The sequence below is a fragment of the Fringilla coelebs genome (genome assembly GCF_963513975.1).
Source record: "Fringilla coelebs genome assembly, chromosome: 3".
Lineage (NCBI taxonomy): Eukaryota > Metazoa > Chordata > Aves > Passeriformes > Fringillidae > Fringilla > Fringilla coelebs.
The window spans coordinates 36,243,378-36,262,939 of NC_140030.1; the positions used below are offsets into that span (position 1 = coordinate 36,243,378).

General features: G+C 41.1%; 1 protein-coding gene across 2 annotated transcripts in view; it reads right to left on the reverse strand.

Annotated features, from left to right (window-relative positions):
- Positions 1–370: 370 nt before the first annotated feature.
- The window catches only part of RARS2 (arginyl-tRNA synthetase 2, mitochondrial), a 29,382-nt gene continuing 10,190 nt past the window's right edge, over positions 371–19,562 (reverse strand). For both annotated transcript variants that reach the window (XM_084202335.1, XM_084202334.1), the window contains 13 exons: positions 17,614–17,690; positions 16,020–16,175; positions 14,848–14,954; positions 14,140–14,235; positions 12,188–12,248; positions 8,732–8,808; positions 7,316–7,440; positions 5,963–6,030; positions 5,754–5,863; positions 4,650–4,745; positions 2,803–2,877; positions 1,830–1,893; positions 371–509 (listed from right to left, as the gene is read on the reverse strand). In XM_084202335.1, coding sequence (XP_084058461.1) covers positions 423–509; positions 1,830–1,893; positions 2,803–2,877; positions 4,650–4,745; positions 5,754–5,863; positions 5,963–6,030; positions 7,316–7,440; positions 8,732–8,808; positions 12,188–12,248; positions 14,140–14,235; positions 14,848–14,954; positions 16,020–16,175; positions 17,614–17,690 — 1,199 coding nt within the window. In that variant the 3' untranslated portion in view covers positions 371–422. The remainder of the gene's footprint in view (positions 510–1,829; positions 1,894–2,802; positions 2,878–4,649; positions 4,746–5,753; positions 5,864–5,962; positions 6,031–7,315; positions 7,441–8,731; positions 8,809–12,187; positions 12,249–14,139; positions 14,236–14,847; positions 14,955–16,019; positions 16,176–17,613; positions 17,691–19,562) is intronic.

Sequence of the window (19,562 nt, forward strand, 5' to 3'; positions counted from 1 at the left end):
CAGGGTCTGAGTAACTCCTTTTGTTACAACAGACAGAGAACCTGAAGCCATTGTGCCATTAGGCCTTAGTACACAGTGGCAACCGCAGGAGTGGAGAACTTTGCTTAGGGCAGCACAGTTAACACCACTTCCTCTACGAAAAGGATGTGATATTTACATGGCAAATACACAGCAGTTCTCTTTCATGGGAAATTCCAGATAGAGTAGTGTCTTAAATAATTGCTGCCACCAAATGTCTGAAGAAAGGGATTGTGACAGCCTTGCCCTTGCAAATGGCTGTTCCACACCTGCTGCTAGGATGGAGAACACAAACCTGCAGATGGAGTTTCCAGCCTGCAGCAGCAGTGACACACAGGATTCATATTATTGTGGAAAAAAATCATTTTACTACAAGATATGACTTGACATCGGATATGGCCTCATTACATTTGATTTACGGGTGTAATGCCAAGAAGTTTCATTCCATTGGCTAGAACTGAGCGTGCTGCATGGAAGAGACAGAGCCGTGCCTGCAAAACAAGGAAAAAAGTCATTTTAGGGTAGTGCTAGAGAACAGGGTGTGGTTCTTGGGACAGCAGTTAGATACCGAGGTGAGAACACTGTGTGCAGCCTGTCCCTGTACAGTCTTGGCCCCCACAAAACCAGAGTATTAAGGAACAGGCCAATGCTGCCAGAATTCACACCAGCTGTTGGCAGCCCACTGCACTGTCAACAGGGGGATGCTTTGTCAAACAAAGGAAGGTGGAAAGGAATGCCAGCCCAGCCCTCGAGGCAGAGGAAGCAGAGATGCATGAAAAAGAATGCAATGACTAAAAGCTGAAAATCTTTCATGCACTAGGGGGCTAGTACAGCCTGAGGATACTGCGGGAATCCCGCCCCTTGCTGTGCCTGGGTGATAGGCTGTCAAGCAACTATGGGCTACTTTGAAAATTTCACTCTCCGTCAATGTCTTGGGTGTTACGCAGCTGGCTGTTGGGGAAGGGCTCTGTCAAGCTTGCTCCAAAAATCATAGCTCTTGAAAGCTGTCACATTGCAAGATACTTAATATTTTTATTTACAGGATAAGGAACTGAAGTTTTCCTTGAAGTTTGATGCAGTCAAAGGCATGAATACCTAACAGTATCTAAGCTCAAATACAGACTGCAGCTCCACCAATTCCACTGAATGTTTTTACCCCACAGCACAACTCAACACTTAAATGTGATTTCCTACCAAAATCACATAGGTAATTCCTTTTGAAACAGATGAAAGAAGATAAGAGAGGCAGTGTAATTAATATATCATTTACTGAGTTGTTAGAGGGTCAAACATTGCCTGGGAGATCAGTAAAAAGAATTTGCATTTATTTGGAATGGCACATTAACAGCTGTCAGCCTTTGTGTTTCAGCTAGAAAGGCAATACTGACAACTTGGGATATGTAGGTGGCAAGAGGGAGGAGACAGATTCAGGTCTCTCCTAATTCTTTATCTTCCCACATAACCACTAAAGGAAACCATCAAAAATCAACGAGCAAGTTAAATGCTCAAATGTTTACTCTTAAAACATTTAAAAGGAAAGGTGATGACAAGGTGTTTGACTGGGTCTGGAGCAGTTGTCCTGAGGGAGTGTTGTGTTTTTGGAGGATCCAGCAGAGCAGCCCTTTCCAGAAGGCACAGCTGTGAACAGCAATCCCTAAAGCAGTTCCGCCCACGGAAGAGCCTGGCTGTTGGCTCCTCCGCCTGCGGGCTCGGATTCCCCCCAGCGGTGACACAGCTGGGCTGGCAAAGCCCTGGTGGATCCTTCCTTGGCCGCCCCCCAGGCTCCAGCCCCCAACCCCGCTGTGCCGCACCTGTGCCACGTCGGGAGCGCTGCCTTTCACCGGGAGGGTTTTGTGTGCCACGGCTGCCAAGTGGCTGAAAGGGAAAACACGGGAGAACAGTGAGAAGGAGCAACTCACTTGACAAACAGTGCTGGGAGCTACAGAAAGCAGCAGAACTGGAAGGGCCGCCCACAACTGCAGCATGCCACGGGCTGATTTCCAACAGCCTCTTCAACAACCTGGCTGAAGGAGGGCATGGTTTTCTGTAGCCTGCATGGTGTTAATGGCATGCCCTGACAACTTCATTCTCCTAAAATAACCCCAAAATAATCTCCCTGCTTCACACCTACCTTCCCACTCACCGTCCTCCTTCCCCCAAAAAAAGCCACAGAACAGTCTCAAGACTGCTCTGGGAATATCCTTGAGAGCTTACCCAATCATTCACAAGATGCATGATTCTTTACACAATTTTCCTTAACTTGTTAAAGCCTTCCCCGTACACAGGCTCTACAGCTTCCTCCACCAAGCCTACACCAGCATTTCATGGTGCTGTCCAATCCCTCTGGGAATCAGATACACAGTATGACTGACACTAATAACCAGCTTTGTTCATGGGCTGAGATAGTGGTTAAAAGCAGTTTGGATAAAATTCCCTAGCTGAAATGTTGATATTGAGAGGATGTTATCAGCTAAAATCTGCTCCTTAAGACATCGTTAGTCCAGCATGATTTGGGGTTCAGATACTGGCTTTCAGCCAAATGATTATTTTTTCTTAAAAGCTGTTAAGTTACTCAGGAGGCTACTGGCTCCAGCCTTAATCTGAAATATTTATTACATTATTTGCTATCCTACTTTCTATATTTCTTGCTTCGGGAAACTGTGCCACAAATTTGCATCTTCCCACTATTTTTTCTCTTCAAAGCAGTGCAGATGTGAGGGCTGCAGAGCCAGCTCAGGAAGACCTGTCTTCACTGGAGACAGCCAGTATCAGCAAACACCTTACCTCAGTGTAAGGAGGTAGCTGACAATGTGCTTGGGTTGCAGATCCTGAGAAGATCTATACAGGACCTCGTCATACCTGTGAAGGAAGGAAAGCATTGTTTGGTGCTGAAGTGGTACAAGGTGTACTCAGACAGAAGACTCATCAGACTTGCTTAAGTCCGAACAAGCACACAACCACAGCTGTAGAATTAGCAAAACTAATCTTCTGAAGCAGACCTAAGCCATGTCATTAGCACACAACTGATTATTCCTTCCTTGTTCACTTATTATTGAAGGAGATTGCTTCTGCTCTTCATCATGCAAACAGCTCAGAGAGGCAGGCTATAGCAAAGAGAACACAAGAGCTATATTTGTTCCTGGAACATTATGTCTGGTTTTACATCTCAACACTAATTGTACGTTTCTAGGAGCCAAAAACATGTTAAATAACTGAGAAAGTCAAAATAGTCCCTTAGAGGACATTGCCTTTAGTAAATGCAGCTGAGAATTTCAAGTAGATAAAAGGAATCTTGCAACAGTAGAAAAAGACAAATCCTGGAATACAGAGTCACACAGAATCACACAGAATGGTTCAAGTTGGAAGAGACCATAATGGGTGACCTGGTCCAACCTCCCTGCTGAAGCAGGGTCATCCTACATAACTTACACGATACACTTGACTTTGTAAAACAGTATTAAACAGGGTAGTACAGGCCGTCATGACAGCTATGTTTTTTCTCCATGTGTTTTGCTGTCCTTTTTCACAGCCTTCAAGAAGGGACCAACACGTCCAGGGCTGAAGGGATTTCAAATTCAAAGTGGGGACTGGACTTCCTGATCTCTGCTCAGCTCCCAGACCCATCCCTGCCAGCATGTCCAAGTTGCACTGCCATGCAATCTTCCATTCTTTAAGACAAGCTGCAGAACTGGGGAGCACACAGTGGTAACAACAGCTCAGCCGTCATGTAAGAGTATAAAAGAGTCCCAAGGAACAGCTCACATGTTTTCTGTGAAATACAATGGCACTGCATAAATAAGACACAAGTGGTCTTGCTGAGAGCTGGCTGGTCCTGCTGTTGCTCAAGAGAGCGTGCAGCAAACGATGGACTGCAGGCAGGCCTCTGGAGGTTAATGGTAGGGCTTTGCAGCCCACATGCACAGGTCAAAGGAGCCACCTGGTGCACTGGCATGACTTTTGGAAGTCCTAATTTTATTCAGGTGGCCTCAGGAAGGTCTTAGTATGGTCAAAAAGTTCTTGCTGGCACTGCACAGTGTGCAATGCTGTATACAGGAATTCTCAGTAGGAATTCTGAAAGCTTTGGTTGTTTCTGACTCCATCACGGGCTGTGCAACATGGGCAACGCCCTCATCTCCATAGTTTAATTACACATCTATGAACTAATGAAAACAGAAACTGCTCAACCTAAAGACTGAATTAATGAAGAACACCACTGTTATTAACAGGTACCAGTTGTGCATGTTCAGCAGCTCTGAAGGATGCTGAGCCCCCAAATGTGCATACTGCACCACCTCTCTCTTTCCTCACATGACAAAAGCAGAACATGAGGGACCAAGCAAATCTGCAGCTAATATTGATACAGAGCTGAGCACACTTTTGTGAAGACATGAAATAATTAGGAGGCTCATGTACATGGAGTATGTTCCAAATACTGCTTTTTCCATCATATGGCTTCTAAAGCCATGGACATCCCAAATGCTGCAATCCATGTGGCACAAAAGGCAAGTCATTGCCTCAAACAAGCCATTTTTTTCTTACAATCATGCAGTCTATGCCCTCTGAATAGGTCAGTGGCCTATCCAGATATTTATTTTAATGAAAATGGAATTTGGAAAGAAAACTAAACAAACCTGAGAAGATGCTGAAGAACAGAGATGGCATCTGGCTCTTGCAAGCATGCCACATTCACATCAGTTAGCTCTGCATTCCCATGCATCTGTTCTAAACTAAAACATAAGAATGGAAAACAAATGTTGGATGAAAACCACCTCTTAGCAATGCTGAACAAAAAAACCACAGAAATCTGTGTTTTTAAGAAAACAGAGTAGGCTCAGCTCAAGCTGAATGGAACACTTAAACAGACTAGCTGACTTCAACCTAAGATTAAAAAAAAAAAAAAAGTGTGTTGGCCATTCAATTATCAACAGGAATAGAGATATACATGGACAACAGGTCCAGAAGCTAAAAGGACTAGGGAGGTAGACAATCCCCCACTAATGGTACCTTGGAACCACCAATACCTACATGAGTACAAGAAAAACAGACCAGAGAAAAGGATCAGGCTTGCACAATCTTCCCTAACACCATGTCTTGCTACCATTGCCTCACAACATCAACCCGCTTCACACCTTTGGTCTCACCCAGGGAGGAATCTTACATGAAAACACATATTGAGGTCTGCTCTGGCAGTTCAGTATAATTGATAAAACTATTCAAACTGGACTCTTCTGAAACTCTTTAAAAGAAATAATTAAACATGTCAAATGTTTGACCTGAGTCAGCAGGAAGGGATCTCCTTTTAATCTCGGCTATCAATGGTGGGAAATAACAATGTAAAAAATAATCCACTAGTTACTGTGGGTAACCAAAACATCCAGGTTCTGTGACGTGGTGTGTTTTACAAGTATGGGCATTTTGGCTTTTACATCAGTTTCCTTAGTTCTAGGCAACCATTCCTCATCAGTGACACCAACCACAGAGAAGTTGCTCCTAGAACTGAGAAACTACATGAACAGTTAAGTTCAGACCCATGGAAATGAGGTAGAAAATTAATTTCAGTTGGCCTGCTCTTCTGGAAAGTCTCAATGATTTCTATCTTAAACTCGCACTTCTGCTGAAAAAGTGACCATGTGTCATATTTAAGGAGTTAGCACTACTACTTAGCAAAGCAGTAAGGTAAGTTAATAAGGTTAAAATTCATGTCAGGCTGTGCTGTGCAGAAATGCTCCTCTTACCTATGGAGTCTGGCATGGGTATACTGCAAGAAAACACCTGTATCTCCCCGACTTTGGAGAGCTCGATCCCAGCTAAACTGGTAATCAGATGACAGAAGGCCCCGAAAGTCCTGGAATGATAAGTTGATGTCACCCAGACATGGCTCTTCATCTCAATTTGCAATTTCTCACAGACAATGCAGATGCCTCATGAGGCAGATCAGACTCACCTGAATTATGAGTGCTGCAAGACCAACCTTCTCTGCTGTCTCCACAGGATCCTGGAGCTCTTTGGTTGCTGAAGAGACAGAAAAACATTGTTACGTCTGCAGCACCATAATGACTCCTGCTCAGATTTGGAGATGCGAATAAAAGAGCAGATCTTCCATAACTGTAAACTAGCAATATGGAAATTGTCAGGATGCATGCAGCAAGGAGTTCAGGATAGAAATCTTTATTAAAAGCTGAAAACAGCTGTTTTACTTCCCCTCATATGTGTGGCACAGATTTTGAGGTGAGAAGGGTCCATTACAACAGACTATGCAGGCTACACTGAATTCCTTTTTACAATTATGACAGCCAATATCCAAGATCAGGGAAATGCAGATTTTGTTGAAAAACCTGATAAAAAGCTCCAAGTGATACAAGATGCATAAACAAAAAAAGTTGTTCCAATGGCTAATGGACCATCTGGATGTACATTTAGGGAGTATTCACATCATCCACTGTAAATATGTGAACTGACTATACTGAGGGAATCTGTACTGGGAGAATCACAGAATGCTTTGGGTTTGAAGAGACCTTTAAAGATCATCCAGTCTAAACCCCCTGCCACGTGCAGGGACACCACCTCCTTGTCTATTTTACAAGGAAAATCGTCTGTTTCAAAAAAGCTGAAGAGGCAGAGCAAGGGAGATGCATACTAAAACTGATCAGACTGCTGACTCAATACAGCACCTAACTCCAGAGAGCACAAGAGGGGGCAGCATTTCACTAGGAACTGCCTGGATCTGTAGTGCATCAGGAGGAAACGATCCTGGAGCCACAGCCCAGTGAGGTGCAGGCAAACCCCCCCCCCCCCCCCCCCCCCCCCCCGCTTCAGCACAATCTGGGGCAGAGCAGTGACCTCCCTGACACTCGGGAACAGCCACGAGGCTGGCAGGGTGACAATGCAGCAGTGACAGGCAAGCAAGAGTCCCTCTTGTCAGAGAAAACTGTCAGAGCTATAAATCCTTCGGATGAAATCTGACTGATCCCTGAACTCCAGCCCCAAATCTACTACTGACTAATTTGCCCCTCCAGAAAAAAACCAACTGTTGTTCCCAAAAGGCAGGTACTTCCTTCTCAGTGCATGATAAAATAATTTCACTGAATGTTAGAATTTGCAAATCTGCAATTTAGGGGAGTTCACAGAGTTGCAAAGAATTATTGTAATGTTGTTTGTATTATGGTTAGTACAAAAAGAAAGAAAAAGAGCATAATACTGTGATTAGTGCAATACAGGGAGAAGTGAAGGGTGGAAAAGACGACATAATGAGATCAGAGAATATCAAAAGAAGCTAATAAGATCTGAAATAGCTAACTTTTTGTGGAAGTCATGTTTTGTAACATCCTTGAGCGAACTTCATTTAAAACATCTTCCAGAAAAATTACTTCTCCTCTCCGAGTCTTCATTCCTTGAACTAGACCAAAAGACACATGCTGGCACCTGTGTTGATAAGCAGCAGGACCAAAATTATATTTCAATTGAGAGAAACATTTGCAGTGTTTTTTCAGAGCTGGGTTCTCTACCAGGAAACAGCAATAACAGCTGAATAAATAACCCTCCAATGTGGGAAGCTCAGTGATATAATCAGTAACTCTCATTTCAGCAACCAAGCTCCATACTTATTATATAATGGGAAAATTATGATCAGAGTTATGATAGCCTGGTCATTTGTGTGCTCTCAGGAATCTCTTGCTACTAGCGTTAGTACAGAGACCTCAATGCAATAATTTGCAATAAATTGAGGAGAGGCAGGATGTAGACAGATCAAATTACTGTGGCAACAGAGATCTCTTAATATAATTAGAAAAGGAGTCATAATAATTCTATTGTGGCCACATTAAGTAACAGTATAATTAATCATTGCTAATAATAAAGTATTCACTCTTTCTGCTTGTAATAACCCCAAGCATTATTCTTGATTCAGAATCTAAGGTAATTTTAGCACAACTTTAAGCACTGTGAAAGGAGGCAGGTTGGTATTCCTGAAGGCTAAAACCCTATACATAACCACAAAAGACATGCAGTCTGGCAGAGAGGAATATGATTTAGTCTGGAGATCCATTACTGACCTTTGCTCAGATTGCTAACAAGATTGGTAATTACAATGAATAACAGCAGGGATACACTTCCCTGCAATAGATACTTTGAGCCTGAAACATGATTCACAAACTCAGATTCTGATCTCAGCTAAAATAAAATACTTTAAGAGGTAATAATTTAATATGTGACCACACAATATCCCAGAAGCTATGCCATGAAGTCTCTTAAAAATGGTTTCCCTTTTTCACATCAGGCAGTTATGAAAAACCTGTTAAATGAGAGACAGGGCTGTTTTTCACATCCTAAACACACAGCAATGATTTCATCCACAAATAAATCAGACTAGAAGGAGTGGACACACAGAATGAAAAGGCTGCAGATAAGGACCTGAGGCCCACATTGCATATAATTCTGAGGGTTTGTTTCTCTGTTGGACTAGTACTAGTTGGGTGCTACAAGTAAAATGTCTGCTTGTACTCTGGAGTCCATTACTCGCACACCAGCATCACATCTTGTAGCTTAGTTTCATCCAAAATGCCTACGTGGTATGTGCTATAGCATGGTGGACACCATCAGGAGATTCTCCTCAAAAGAGCACTCAACTAAAGTTCCAATGTACATGTTATACACATTCCTGAGGAAAAGAAATTAACCACCAACCAGTATATAATTATGATTTTTCAGTACATACCTTTCTGCCCAGTCATAACCCATGAGCTTCAGTATTTGGAATAAATGTTGAAAGTGATTACTTTGGCTTTTATCTGTCTAAAGAAAAGAATTAATGCATATCAGAAACACTACAAGTCTGATAAGGAGTAGCTTTTAACACACAAACACACAATACCACAATGCTAGCAAGTCATTGCAAGCAAAATTAAGACTCGTGAAGACAAGCAAGTCTTGAAAATTGTAACAGCTGGAATCTATGGCAAAGGGATTTTGAATTATGTTAGAAAAAGAAATCCAGCTTTTCAGAAATTATTATTCTCAGGTCATGTAGGCAAAGCATGAAGTGAAAGGAAACCTTACTGTTCTTTAGTTTCTCATGATCTGAGAGCTGCCCATCAAACAAAACATCTGTTTTCAGTTCAGACCCTTGCTGCTCTTGTTATACCCCTGAGTTATATCACCAAACTCCAAGGGTCCTTTGGCTTAGAAATAGAACACCTCTTTGGCTGTCTGTCTCCAGAACCCACTAGTTTCTATTGTCTCCAATGATGATGATTTGTAGCTTTACATCATAAGGCAGTAACACAATGAAAAAAAATGTATAAATGATCACAATTTCATAACAGTGATGCACCTTGTGCTCTCTTCCCCCTTCAGTTACACTCCCCTACAAATTGAAGTTATTTCTGACTGTATGTTATGTTTAACAACAGCCTTCACACGTGTTTCTAGCTACAGCTGCTGCTACGAGGTTCATTTTCCTATCCAGTTGTTTTGACTGCCTCACTCAGACTCCTTTTTATCCCTCCTTAAAAAACAGTGCAGAGATAACAAAAAAATCACTATTTCTCATTTGTTTGCTGTTCTGGGACAAGGAGTGAAATGCTTATCTTGTGCTCCTTCTCAACTACCACTGTATAAGCACCTGCCTCCTCTCTCCTAGCTCTGATAACCTGCTCTGCTCCTGGGGATCACCTCTCCCTGCTGACTCACAAGCAAGGCTGATAAAGGGACAGCTGATAAATGGACAGCAGTGGCTGGTGCTTCAAACAAGGTTTTCCAAGTCCTTTTCCATGCACCTTACAGATGAGATGCGTCTCCGCACAAATCCAGACCTCTCTCATTAAGTGGCTGGCTTTAAGGTAGAAGTCTGCAGTCTGCCAGCATGGATTATATCTAATTCTTCATATCTAAAAGCATTTTCATCTCCTTCTTGAGTGAAACATTCAATGGAATCTTAGTACCTCTTTCATACCATGCCATATGTTTTAAGATGTTTTGAATATTTGGCTCATACCTGCCTTTTTATGAAATAAGTAGGATTTTTTAAAACCTAAACTAGTGAATGCACTGATTTACAGCATTACAAGTAGTAAACCATTTAATGTTCTTCTGAAAAAGTTGATCTGATGAAAATAAGATGATCTTGTGAAATAAGACTCTAGAGTCTCTAAATAATTTTCTTGTAACAAGATCAGCATTCTGAAATATGCTTGCATTTAATAATTAAAGACTAAAATCATTAACATTCTCATTTAATCCCATGAAGTCCTCCTGCCTCTGGTAACACTGAGTAAAGTCCTAACTCACTACAAAGCAGTGCCACAAAACAGCAGCAAAGCTCAGCAAGGCTGGCAGTGCCCTCACCAGGCTGTCTGTCCCACAAGAGTCTCCTAAGAGTTTGTTTTGCTCTTTTATTTAATGACCCACTTTCTCAGCTCTCAGAAAATCAGAAATTATAAAAATACTAACCATGTCCTCTGAAAACCATGCAACCTGAGCAAGGCTGAGAGGACAGGACAGGATAATCTGTCATTTCCCACTTGGACAAGACATTGGCTGTGATGGACAAATGAGTCACATCACAGTCTGGCTGTGCTGTGTTTCCCTTTGGACTTGAAGGAGACCAGGGAGGCCCAGGCAAGGAATTAAACAGTGACTGGAGTTTAGCTACAGCAGTAGTCTGCTCAAGACTCTTGCTCCTATGCTTGCTCACTCCATTAGCTGAAAGTTCAGCTGACATCCTGATTTGTGCAAAGTGGACACCCGAGTATTTTTGTTTCTAGTTGTTACTTCTGCCTTGGTCCCTGCTACCTCCTGGAACATCAAACACAAATAACTGCCCACCCACGTGAACCAGACAGGAAGCACCCTTAACATCGAATGCGTGCACTTGCACAGCCACACTGCCCTTTGATGTCAATCAACTCACTGTTCCAGCCAGCAGGGGCAGGAGAGCTCCCACCAAAATCACACAATTTCCTCCCAGAATAACCAAAAAGTGTCTGTTCTAGGACAACATGTGAGAATGGCAAACTACAGGAAACTTCCTGAAGACTGAAGCTAAAAGGAGGAATGTGGTTTAACTGGAAGTCGCACTTTAAACTGTGTATTTAATGTTTTGCTTACTGATCTCTCTCCTTGCATCTTGTTATGTGTCACATTATATTGACTTTTGAAAAAGCTGTACAGAGAAGGTACAAGGACATTACCAAACATGACAACAGATTTTTTCCACATGTTACTAATTTTGGACTTGATATAAAAGAACACAGCTTTTGTAATTTTTTTTTTCTAAATCTGAGAAAAAGAAGATTTAAAAGCATCACATGATATTTTCTAGCTAATATGAGATCAAAAACAGTTTCAGACAAGTAAGGAGACAGTCCTGCTATTCATATCCATTATTGATACTGCTAGAATTGTGAAAAAACAAAATAATGAAACCAATAAATATAAAAAGATTCCCTGTCTACAACTACTTCATTCAGATTAAGTAGTACTTTATCTGCAATTTCTACATAATGAAACTAAGGCATTGTTCAAAGCCATAAAAATGTACATTTCAGATAAGATATCAGGACTTCAGAGTAGACTTAGATTCATTTTAGACTATTAATTTCTAAATTAACATTTTAAAACCCTTTATAATAGTAACAGCTTTCTCTGGTTTGTTTAATTATTAATTACAACATCTATAAAGAAAATAAAATGTCAAATCAAGCAAAGTTCCTTTCAAACTAATTGCAATGAGTAGAGAATAACTCCAGAGCTAATTTTCATAAAATCATAGAAAGGCACCTTAGATCATCTTGTTCCAACCCCCCTGCTGTGGCAAAGGGCATCTCCCACTGTACCACTTGGCCTTCCAACCTGGCCTTGAACAGGTCCAGGGATCCACAGCTTCTCTGGGCAACCTGTTCCTGTACCTCAGCAACCTCAGAGTGACAACTTTTTTCTAATATCTAATCTAAACCTACTCTCATTCAGTTTAAAGGTATTTTTCAGCCATGCTGGGGGTCATGCACTGAAACAGAACCAAGAAACACTGCCACACAGTCACAGCTGCTGGGCAGCAAGGGCATCCATTTTACTGCCAAAAATACTGTGTGTCAAAGTCATATTGCAAGCCAGAGGCCCCTGGGTTATGCAGAGAGTCAGCACCAAAGTGTGAGCTGAATCCAGAATTACTTACCACATAAATCATGGTATCCCAGCTGTGCTTATTCATTCTGTCTATAGCAGCTGCAAGATCTCTGAAAGAGATAGTGAGAAATTATTTGGACTTTTTCTCAGACACACCTCACTACTTGCCTCTTAGAAAAATAACCTGCTTTTTATGGAGGGGAATGGACTTCCTGAAGAGAAGGATCCATGTATGCTTTACACATAAAAAAGGACGTGTACTTTGCTGCTGACACATCTGAAATGGTTTTTATAAACCACTACCTAAGAAAGTTACTGAGCAAACTGTTCTTTGGTGCAGAGTAAGTCCAGTGTCTGCCTGCTGGGACCTGAGAGAAAAAACCCTTTCCTGGAAAATGGACCCATGTTCAGCCTTAGCTTAAATGGTACAAAGCTCATCTACACATACACAAGCACACAGAACTGTCCCAGGAGAACCATTAGCCTTGTATTCCAACCTGAAAAAAGCATTTGCAACTGCACAAGACTTGTTATGGAATGCTGAGGGGAGGAACCAAAGATAAGGAAAGAGAAGGAGAAGATGATAATAGGAATAGATGGCTTTTTAAGTCAGTTGCTGGTTGTAGCTTTGTGTAGTTCTGTCCTGCACCTCATCATCACAGTCTGTCCTGTCTTCCCATGAAACTCCGTTTCAAACTCTCCTGGGGTGAGGGGGCCCTCTCCTCTGTGTGCACATTTGTTTGGAGTGTCAGTAGCTGCAGCTGGGGACTACAGCTCATGTAGGCCACTCATCTGTGGTGTCAGAGACTGAGGGGACTGGACATAAGTGAATGAAGCAGTAACAGCTGGAGCCTGACCAGGGGACACAAGGTGTCTCAGCCAACAGCTGGAGTGAAGACACACACATCCTCCTATGAGTGACAGCAAATACCAAGCTGAATAGCCAAGCAAGTAGGCAAAGTATCCCAGGAAGTCTTCAGATGTGCCTGCAGAGAAGGGGCACCGCAGAGGAGTCTGTACTGTTGGCATCAGAGGGTCCAGGCCAACTGCTGGAGAGACCACAGGGACCTCCAGCTACTGCAGGGATACTTAGTGCCCATACAGTACATATGTATATTGATGAAATTATTAAATAATACAATTATCACATACACAACACAAGTACATTTATCACAATATATATATCACATACACATATGTATCTATACATATACATCCATTTCTTCACAGGAATAGATACTCATCCTAATCATCCACAAGGGAACAAAGTGCCCACTGTGCTGAGTGGTTTTGGGTCTGTGTGTGGGCCTGTTGAAATCAGGTGCTCATGCTTACTCCTGGCTGACCTGTGGGCATGGAGCTGTGGCATCTTTGTCTCCATTTGGCTACAGGATTCAGCAGCTCCCTAATGCACAGGATTGACTGTAGCATCTCTCTAATACCCTTGCCTTGAAAAGCTGTACAGAGTTTACCCTGAGGGCTAGACACTAGATTTATTTACATTCCTGGCACAAAGAAACTGTTAAGGCTTCCATATTAAAATACCCAAGAGGAATTTTAGGATACTGATGAGATGGCTGAAAAACAGCAATAAAATTGATGTTACAGCACTGGTGGTCCACTGAGTCAATGAAGGCAAGGCTGAACAAGCAATTTTTTCCTGTATCACAGCATCAATAAACATTTTAAGCAGAGGTCTTTTTAAAACCTTTATTATATTATTACCTTTATCTATTTATTAGATCCAGAGAGCCCAGCTTCGTTTTCAAAGTTAGTAGCTGGAGAAAGTATTATGCAAAGAGGAGATTTACTAATGTTACTTAGGGGGAGGAAAAGTATTTAAAAGCCATTTTCATCCCATCATAGCTACATTGCTAGTTTCACTTACAACCATCCTAGGATAAAAAATATTCAAAATCCATGCCATCAGTTATCAATGTGCTGATGTTCAAAAGTTCCCTGGCAGAATGCCTGGCAAGGAGCACAGATGGGCTTACTTGCCTTGTTATATAAAGAGATGTCCCATCACTGCGCATGACAGTGGAAACTGTCGAGAGGTCTTTCTTCTTGGAGAGATCCACAATTCCTGTCCCTTTTCTGTAAGTCAAGGGAAAATACTGATGACACTGCAAGCTATTACACAGGTAAGTTCAGGTAAGACTGAGATCAGAGCCAAAACCAAGGCCTCTTGCCACAGGCCCCCTTCCCTCTAGACAGTCTCATTCTTTTTCTTTGAATGACCATCTCCTTTAAGTCTTTTTGAAGACTGTATTCCTGTAAGTTTGCTGCCACCACTGCTGATGCCAGGGAGCAGCCTGCCACATTCTGGTGCATTCCATGATTACAGCTTCCATCCCAGTTCAGCCAGGCACCCCTTTCATCAAGGTAAGGATCTCATCTAATTCTGCTCATTAAATGGCACATACAGCTACCAAACTAATCAATAGCCTAAAACGCCATTAGGAGTTGAACACTGTCATTGTACCCAATTTGTCAAGGCCAGGCTTCTGTGCTAGTCACAGAAAAGGAAAATGTAAATTTTAGCTGTGACTGCACAAATCCTGATGGTCTTCTATTAGAACAGCTACCAAAACCACATAAAGAAAACTCTTCCCCTCAGATTATGTACAAACCTCACTCATCTTATCTTGTTTGAAGTGCAACTGAGATGTTAAATAAAGTGCACCAACAGATTGAATGAGCTCATACATTGTTTTCTGAAGGAGTCCTTTATCTTCCAACATCTTCAGAACTTCCTGGGCCTTCTCTTGGTAAAATGATTCTCCAGAATATTCATCAAAGTGCACTCCTAGACGCTGAGACGTTACAAGAATATCAAAGAAGGGTAATAGTGTTAAGATCAGAGCTAATTATTTTTCTTCAAATTAAGTCAGATGATAGGTCACAGATCAGACACAGTGCAAAGATTAACATTATTCCAGAAAATGTCACTTCATTGTTAAAAGGAAAGGATGCTTGGATTTTGATTTAATCTATTTCTGCATTAGAATGAATCTCTCCCTGAGGTGAATATGGTGTCCAATGTAACATTCATGAGAAATCAGGCATAAACTGGTTAGAGCAATTCATACACAATTCTGAGGCAAGTCTCTTCCTTGCTGTGCTGGAGGTGAAACCAGTGGGCTGCAGAGGAGCTACCTGGACACGAAACCAACCCTATTTTAAAAGGATGCTAAAAGGAATTTTAAAAACTAAAAGCTGCTCACAAACATTGCTGAGCATACAGAAGTTAAGGCTGAGGAGACAAGATGACCTTAACTGTCAAACCCGGTCAGTTCATCAGTTCAATACTTTTTAGTTCAAATGAAATTGGGAGAGAAAGACCTAGCTGTATCAGTCATCATGTGATCAGCGATGGGTGACCTTCAAGACACAGCTGCATACACAGCCCAGTACCTAATTACCTTCAGAGGCCAGCTTGCCACAAGAATTCTCAAGTGTCTCACTTAGGAGATCTTAACTTAAGAGCATTTTCTTAACTCCAGTGACATGCTTCAGGGAAGAAGTTAAAGCACAGCCAGGTTATCTGGATTATAAACTGTTTCAAAATTTTTAAGGTTAATTTTTAGGTCAGAGGCACAACCATGTCCCATGAAACAGCAGAAACTGGCTCCACTCATGAGATCACAGTGTGCAACAGACAGCTGTGTATTAGCTCAACTCCACCTGCAGGGAACTCCTGCTGCTGAAATGTCTTACACTCAATTTAATATGCAACATTCCAGCATTAGATCAGAAATGTGAAAAGAGTCATCTTCTAATAAAATTTATTACATGGAAATGTTTAACTTTGGCGGTTGTTGCTGACTTCAAAGATAAAGCAAAACCAATAAATATTTATGATTATATATGATTTGTACCTTATAAATCCGGATGTATTCCTCAATACTGAGGTCTCTAAATTGCTTCCAAATTGACAACACCTGATCATCATGTTCCTCCAGTTTTCTGAAGAACTCCTTAGCCAGCTTTTTTGTGTTTTCATCTTCTGCTGCTTTGTTAATCTGCACATACACCTAAAATATGACACTGAAAATGTTGAAGTAGTATAATCCTCTCCTCCAATAAAAGCAGTTCTATAAGAACAATACAAATACATTTAAAGATGACATTTTTACATCAAAATTTTAAAAGACTTGTTAAAGCAACACATTCCCCATTTAAAGAAAGAATGAATAGCCCAATAGGAAAATGTGCAGCTTATCTTGAAAGAAAACTAATGCTCTAATTCCCTACTGCTGCCACTATCACCCTCTTCATAACCTTGAAACAACTGCAGCAAAATACGGAAGAACTAATTTATGCATGGAAGGGAACCTATCACAGACTTTTAAACCACAGCCATGTCTTCAGAGGACCAGAAAATTGACATTTATGGCAACTGCACTGCCTAAAATTGAGATAGCAGTTGAAGCAGCAAAATCTTTGATAGACTCAGTATTTCACAAGCTTATATTCATAGGAAAGATTGATTTCACACACCAGCAGAAAAAGCACCACTTCGAAACACATCTCAGCTTTTGATACAGCCAGGCATACAGCTGAACAAACACTTAAAAATTGGGAATAACTGAGAAACGAATTTGGTCTCAAACAATTACTGTTTCAGAATCTTTTGCATCTTGACTGAATACTGTTCTCTACACTTAAATGCAATTTTTTGAAGGTCATAAAGCCTATATGCTATTGCAATAGCTGATATTTTGAAACATTAGTGCAAAATTCAAGCATAAAAAAATAAAAATTCTAAGAGTGGACAGAAATCAAAAATTAAAATGATGCACAGTGATGCACAACCCCAAATATATGACTACTACTTGTTTTCTCTTTAAATCAGCTCTAAAAAACCTCAGTACTGAGACTCTACCAACTTAAATCCACAGGGCTCAGGGAGGAGGGAACAAGCAGACAAAGTCTACCTGCGCTGGCAAGCTCAGAAGGAGCCACCCTGCCATATAAACAATCTGACTGACATGCCTTCAGCTGCTGAGTACCCAAGTATTCAAACACAGTTTGCTCCTTTGCTACGAGACAGATTTGCACAGAACAGCTATCCTGTGGCACACTGCCTGAACACCAGCATTAGCCACAGCTCCCATATGCAGCCCCAAGGAGGAAGCACAGCACAGCTCTGTGGTAAGAAAAGACACCTGAAAGTGCCACACAAGAACCCTGACTAAGCCCCATTAACATGTGACATCTTTTAGAGGACAAGGGCTTAAACACTAGCCATCCTCTCCTCATGGTTACTGGGTCTGTGCAGGTCAGTACATAAATCCCTTATGTGTTTTGTATCTATATCACACACAAAGATCACTTATGAGTACCAAAAAATTAACAAAAAGTAAATACTAACTCAAATGCTATCAGGCATCCTTGAATGGAGCAAGCCAACAAACCATTAACCTGTTTAATCCTGGAAAGACAAATCTAGTTGGTCTTCTCTGAACTTACCTCAAAAAGGTGTTGCAAAGGACTAGATTTTAGTTTTTCTTTGTTGCCAAAGGATTGGAAACCAACACCCAATAAGCCTTGAAAAACAATTACATATAGAGTTAGTCGACAGACCAGAGTATATTGACAGGTTATTTTTGTTAGTCTAGTCTTAACTCTAACATTTTAAAAGAATGTAATGGTGTATGCTACAAAAAGAAAATCAAAAGCATAACCTATATTCCACTGCATAATCACACCCCCCACTGGAAATATAACAGCTAGAAAATAGTAAGAAATACTATGTTGATTTCTCAATTCCTCATTAAAGGAATTCGTGTTTCCAGACTTGTAAAGACAATTATCTTTTACACAGCAACAAGATGTAAATGAGAAGCCACACGGTAGAAACTGTGCAGCAACAGAACATGCTCAAAAATCCTTGTTTTGCTTCCTCCTTTATTAGTATTATCATTTTAAGGACAATAAGAACTAGGATACAACATAGAATTCCTCATACCACTCATGCAATGTTTTCAAGGGAAATTTTTGCTGCCTCTTAGAATATGCAGCTTTTTGTGAGCATCCAATTCAGTTTCAGGACTTTCCAAAAGCCATCTAAAAGGGAAAGAAATCCAAATCCCAATCTTTTTGTCTAAATGAAAAGACCCCATTAACTCCTTCAGTAATGCAGCAATATTAACCCATCAGCCTTTTAGATTATCTGAGACTGACTTTAAGGCCAGCTTATTCCTCTGAGCTCAAGGACCAGGACTGATGTAGGAACAGGTATGCAGGTAGCCCTTTGGAAAACTCTCTGCAACTAAACAAACAGCACTGTCTCAAGAATTTCCCTCTTAGAAACACTGAGTACAGAACAAGGCATGGCAGAATTAAAGAAGAAAAAACAGGTCAGGTTTTAGGAAATAAAATTAGTATTGTATTAGTTATCCTACTGAAAGGAAGTTTAGTTAAGGACAGCTTGTTCTATGAGCAATCAGAGGTGGGTTTCCTAATGATCTCTCTTGGATATGAGTGTACCTAAACATTCCACTATTCAGTGCTGACCTCACACTCCAATCTCCAGCACAACTGTCAGTCTTTATTCAACCCAAACACATCCTTCCACACATTTTCTGTCTTTCCCATATTATCACCAGACCTTGTTACACTCACCAGTTAATGGCAAGATGCAGCCCATGCTGGAACAGATTCTTACTTTGAGCTGCTGACTGGTTAGCCAGCAGGTTAAACACAGAAGTTAAGTTTCTCTCCCAGAGGTCAACACGTATTTCTACCCTTACTGGGCTGCCAATTGTCATAATGCCAAAAGAAATTCAGTCTCATGGAAATATTTTTTTTTGTCAGTTCTGGCTAAAGTTGCCCAACGGGGTCAAAATTTATTAGGAGCAGAGTGACAGAAAGACAGATGGACAGATAGTGTGACTGCATATGCTTTGTTACCTTAAGAAACCTGCCCCAAAAATGCCTAAAGGCTGAGGGGCTCTCTGCTATGTTTCAGGAAAATATGTTTTCAATTCTTACATTTTAAGGCCTCTGACAATAGCAGTTGTAAAACCAGCTGACAGATCATTAATTACAGCACTGCTTCTGAGAAAGGACCATTACAGTAACACTGCTATGCTATAATTCTGTGAAGCAGGACCATTATTTGTTATAATACTGCCATATATTTGAGCTGAGCCAGGCCAAATAGAGGGGAGCACCTACTTTGAAAAAAGTCAGAACTACTAGGTCAGAAGCGTGATTCTAAGTTGTGTGCTGCACAAATGGCACACATGTAAATAACAGGTACTGTAATTGTTACATCTTCAGGAACCTTTATATTAAAATATATAAAATCTTTGATATTCAAACTTCAGAGTGCTACTTAGTATCTTCAAAGGCAGACTGAATGAGGTCAGCTGAGAAACCTTTTATCCACACAGCATTTCACTGCTTAACTGTCA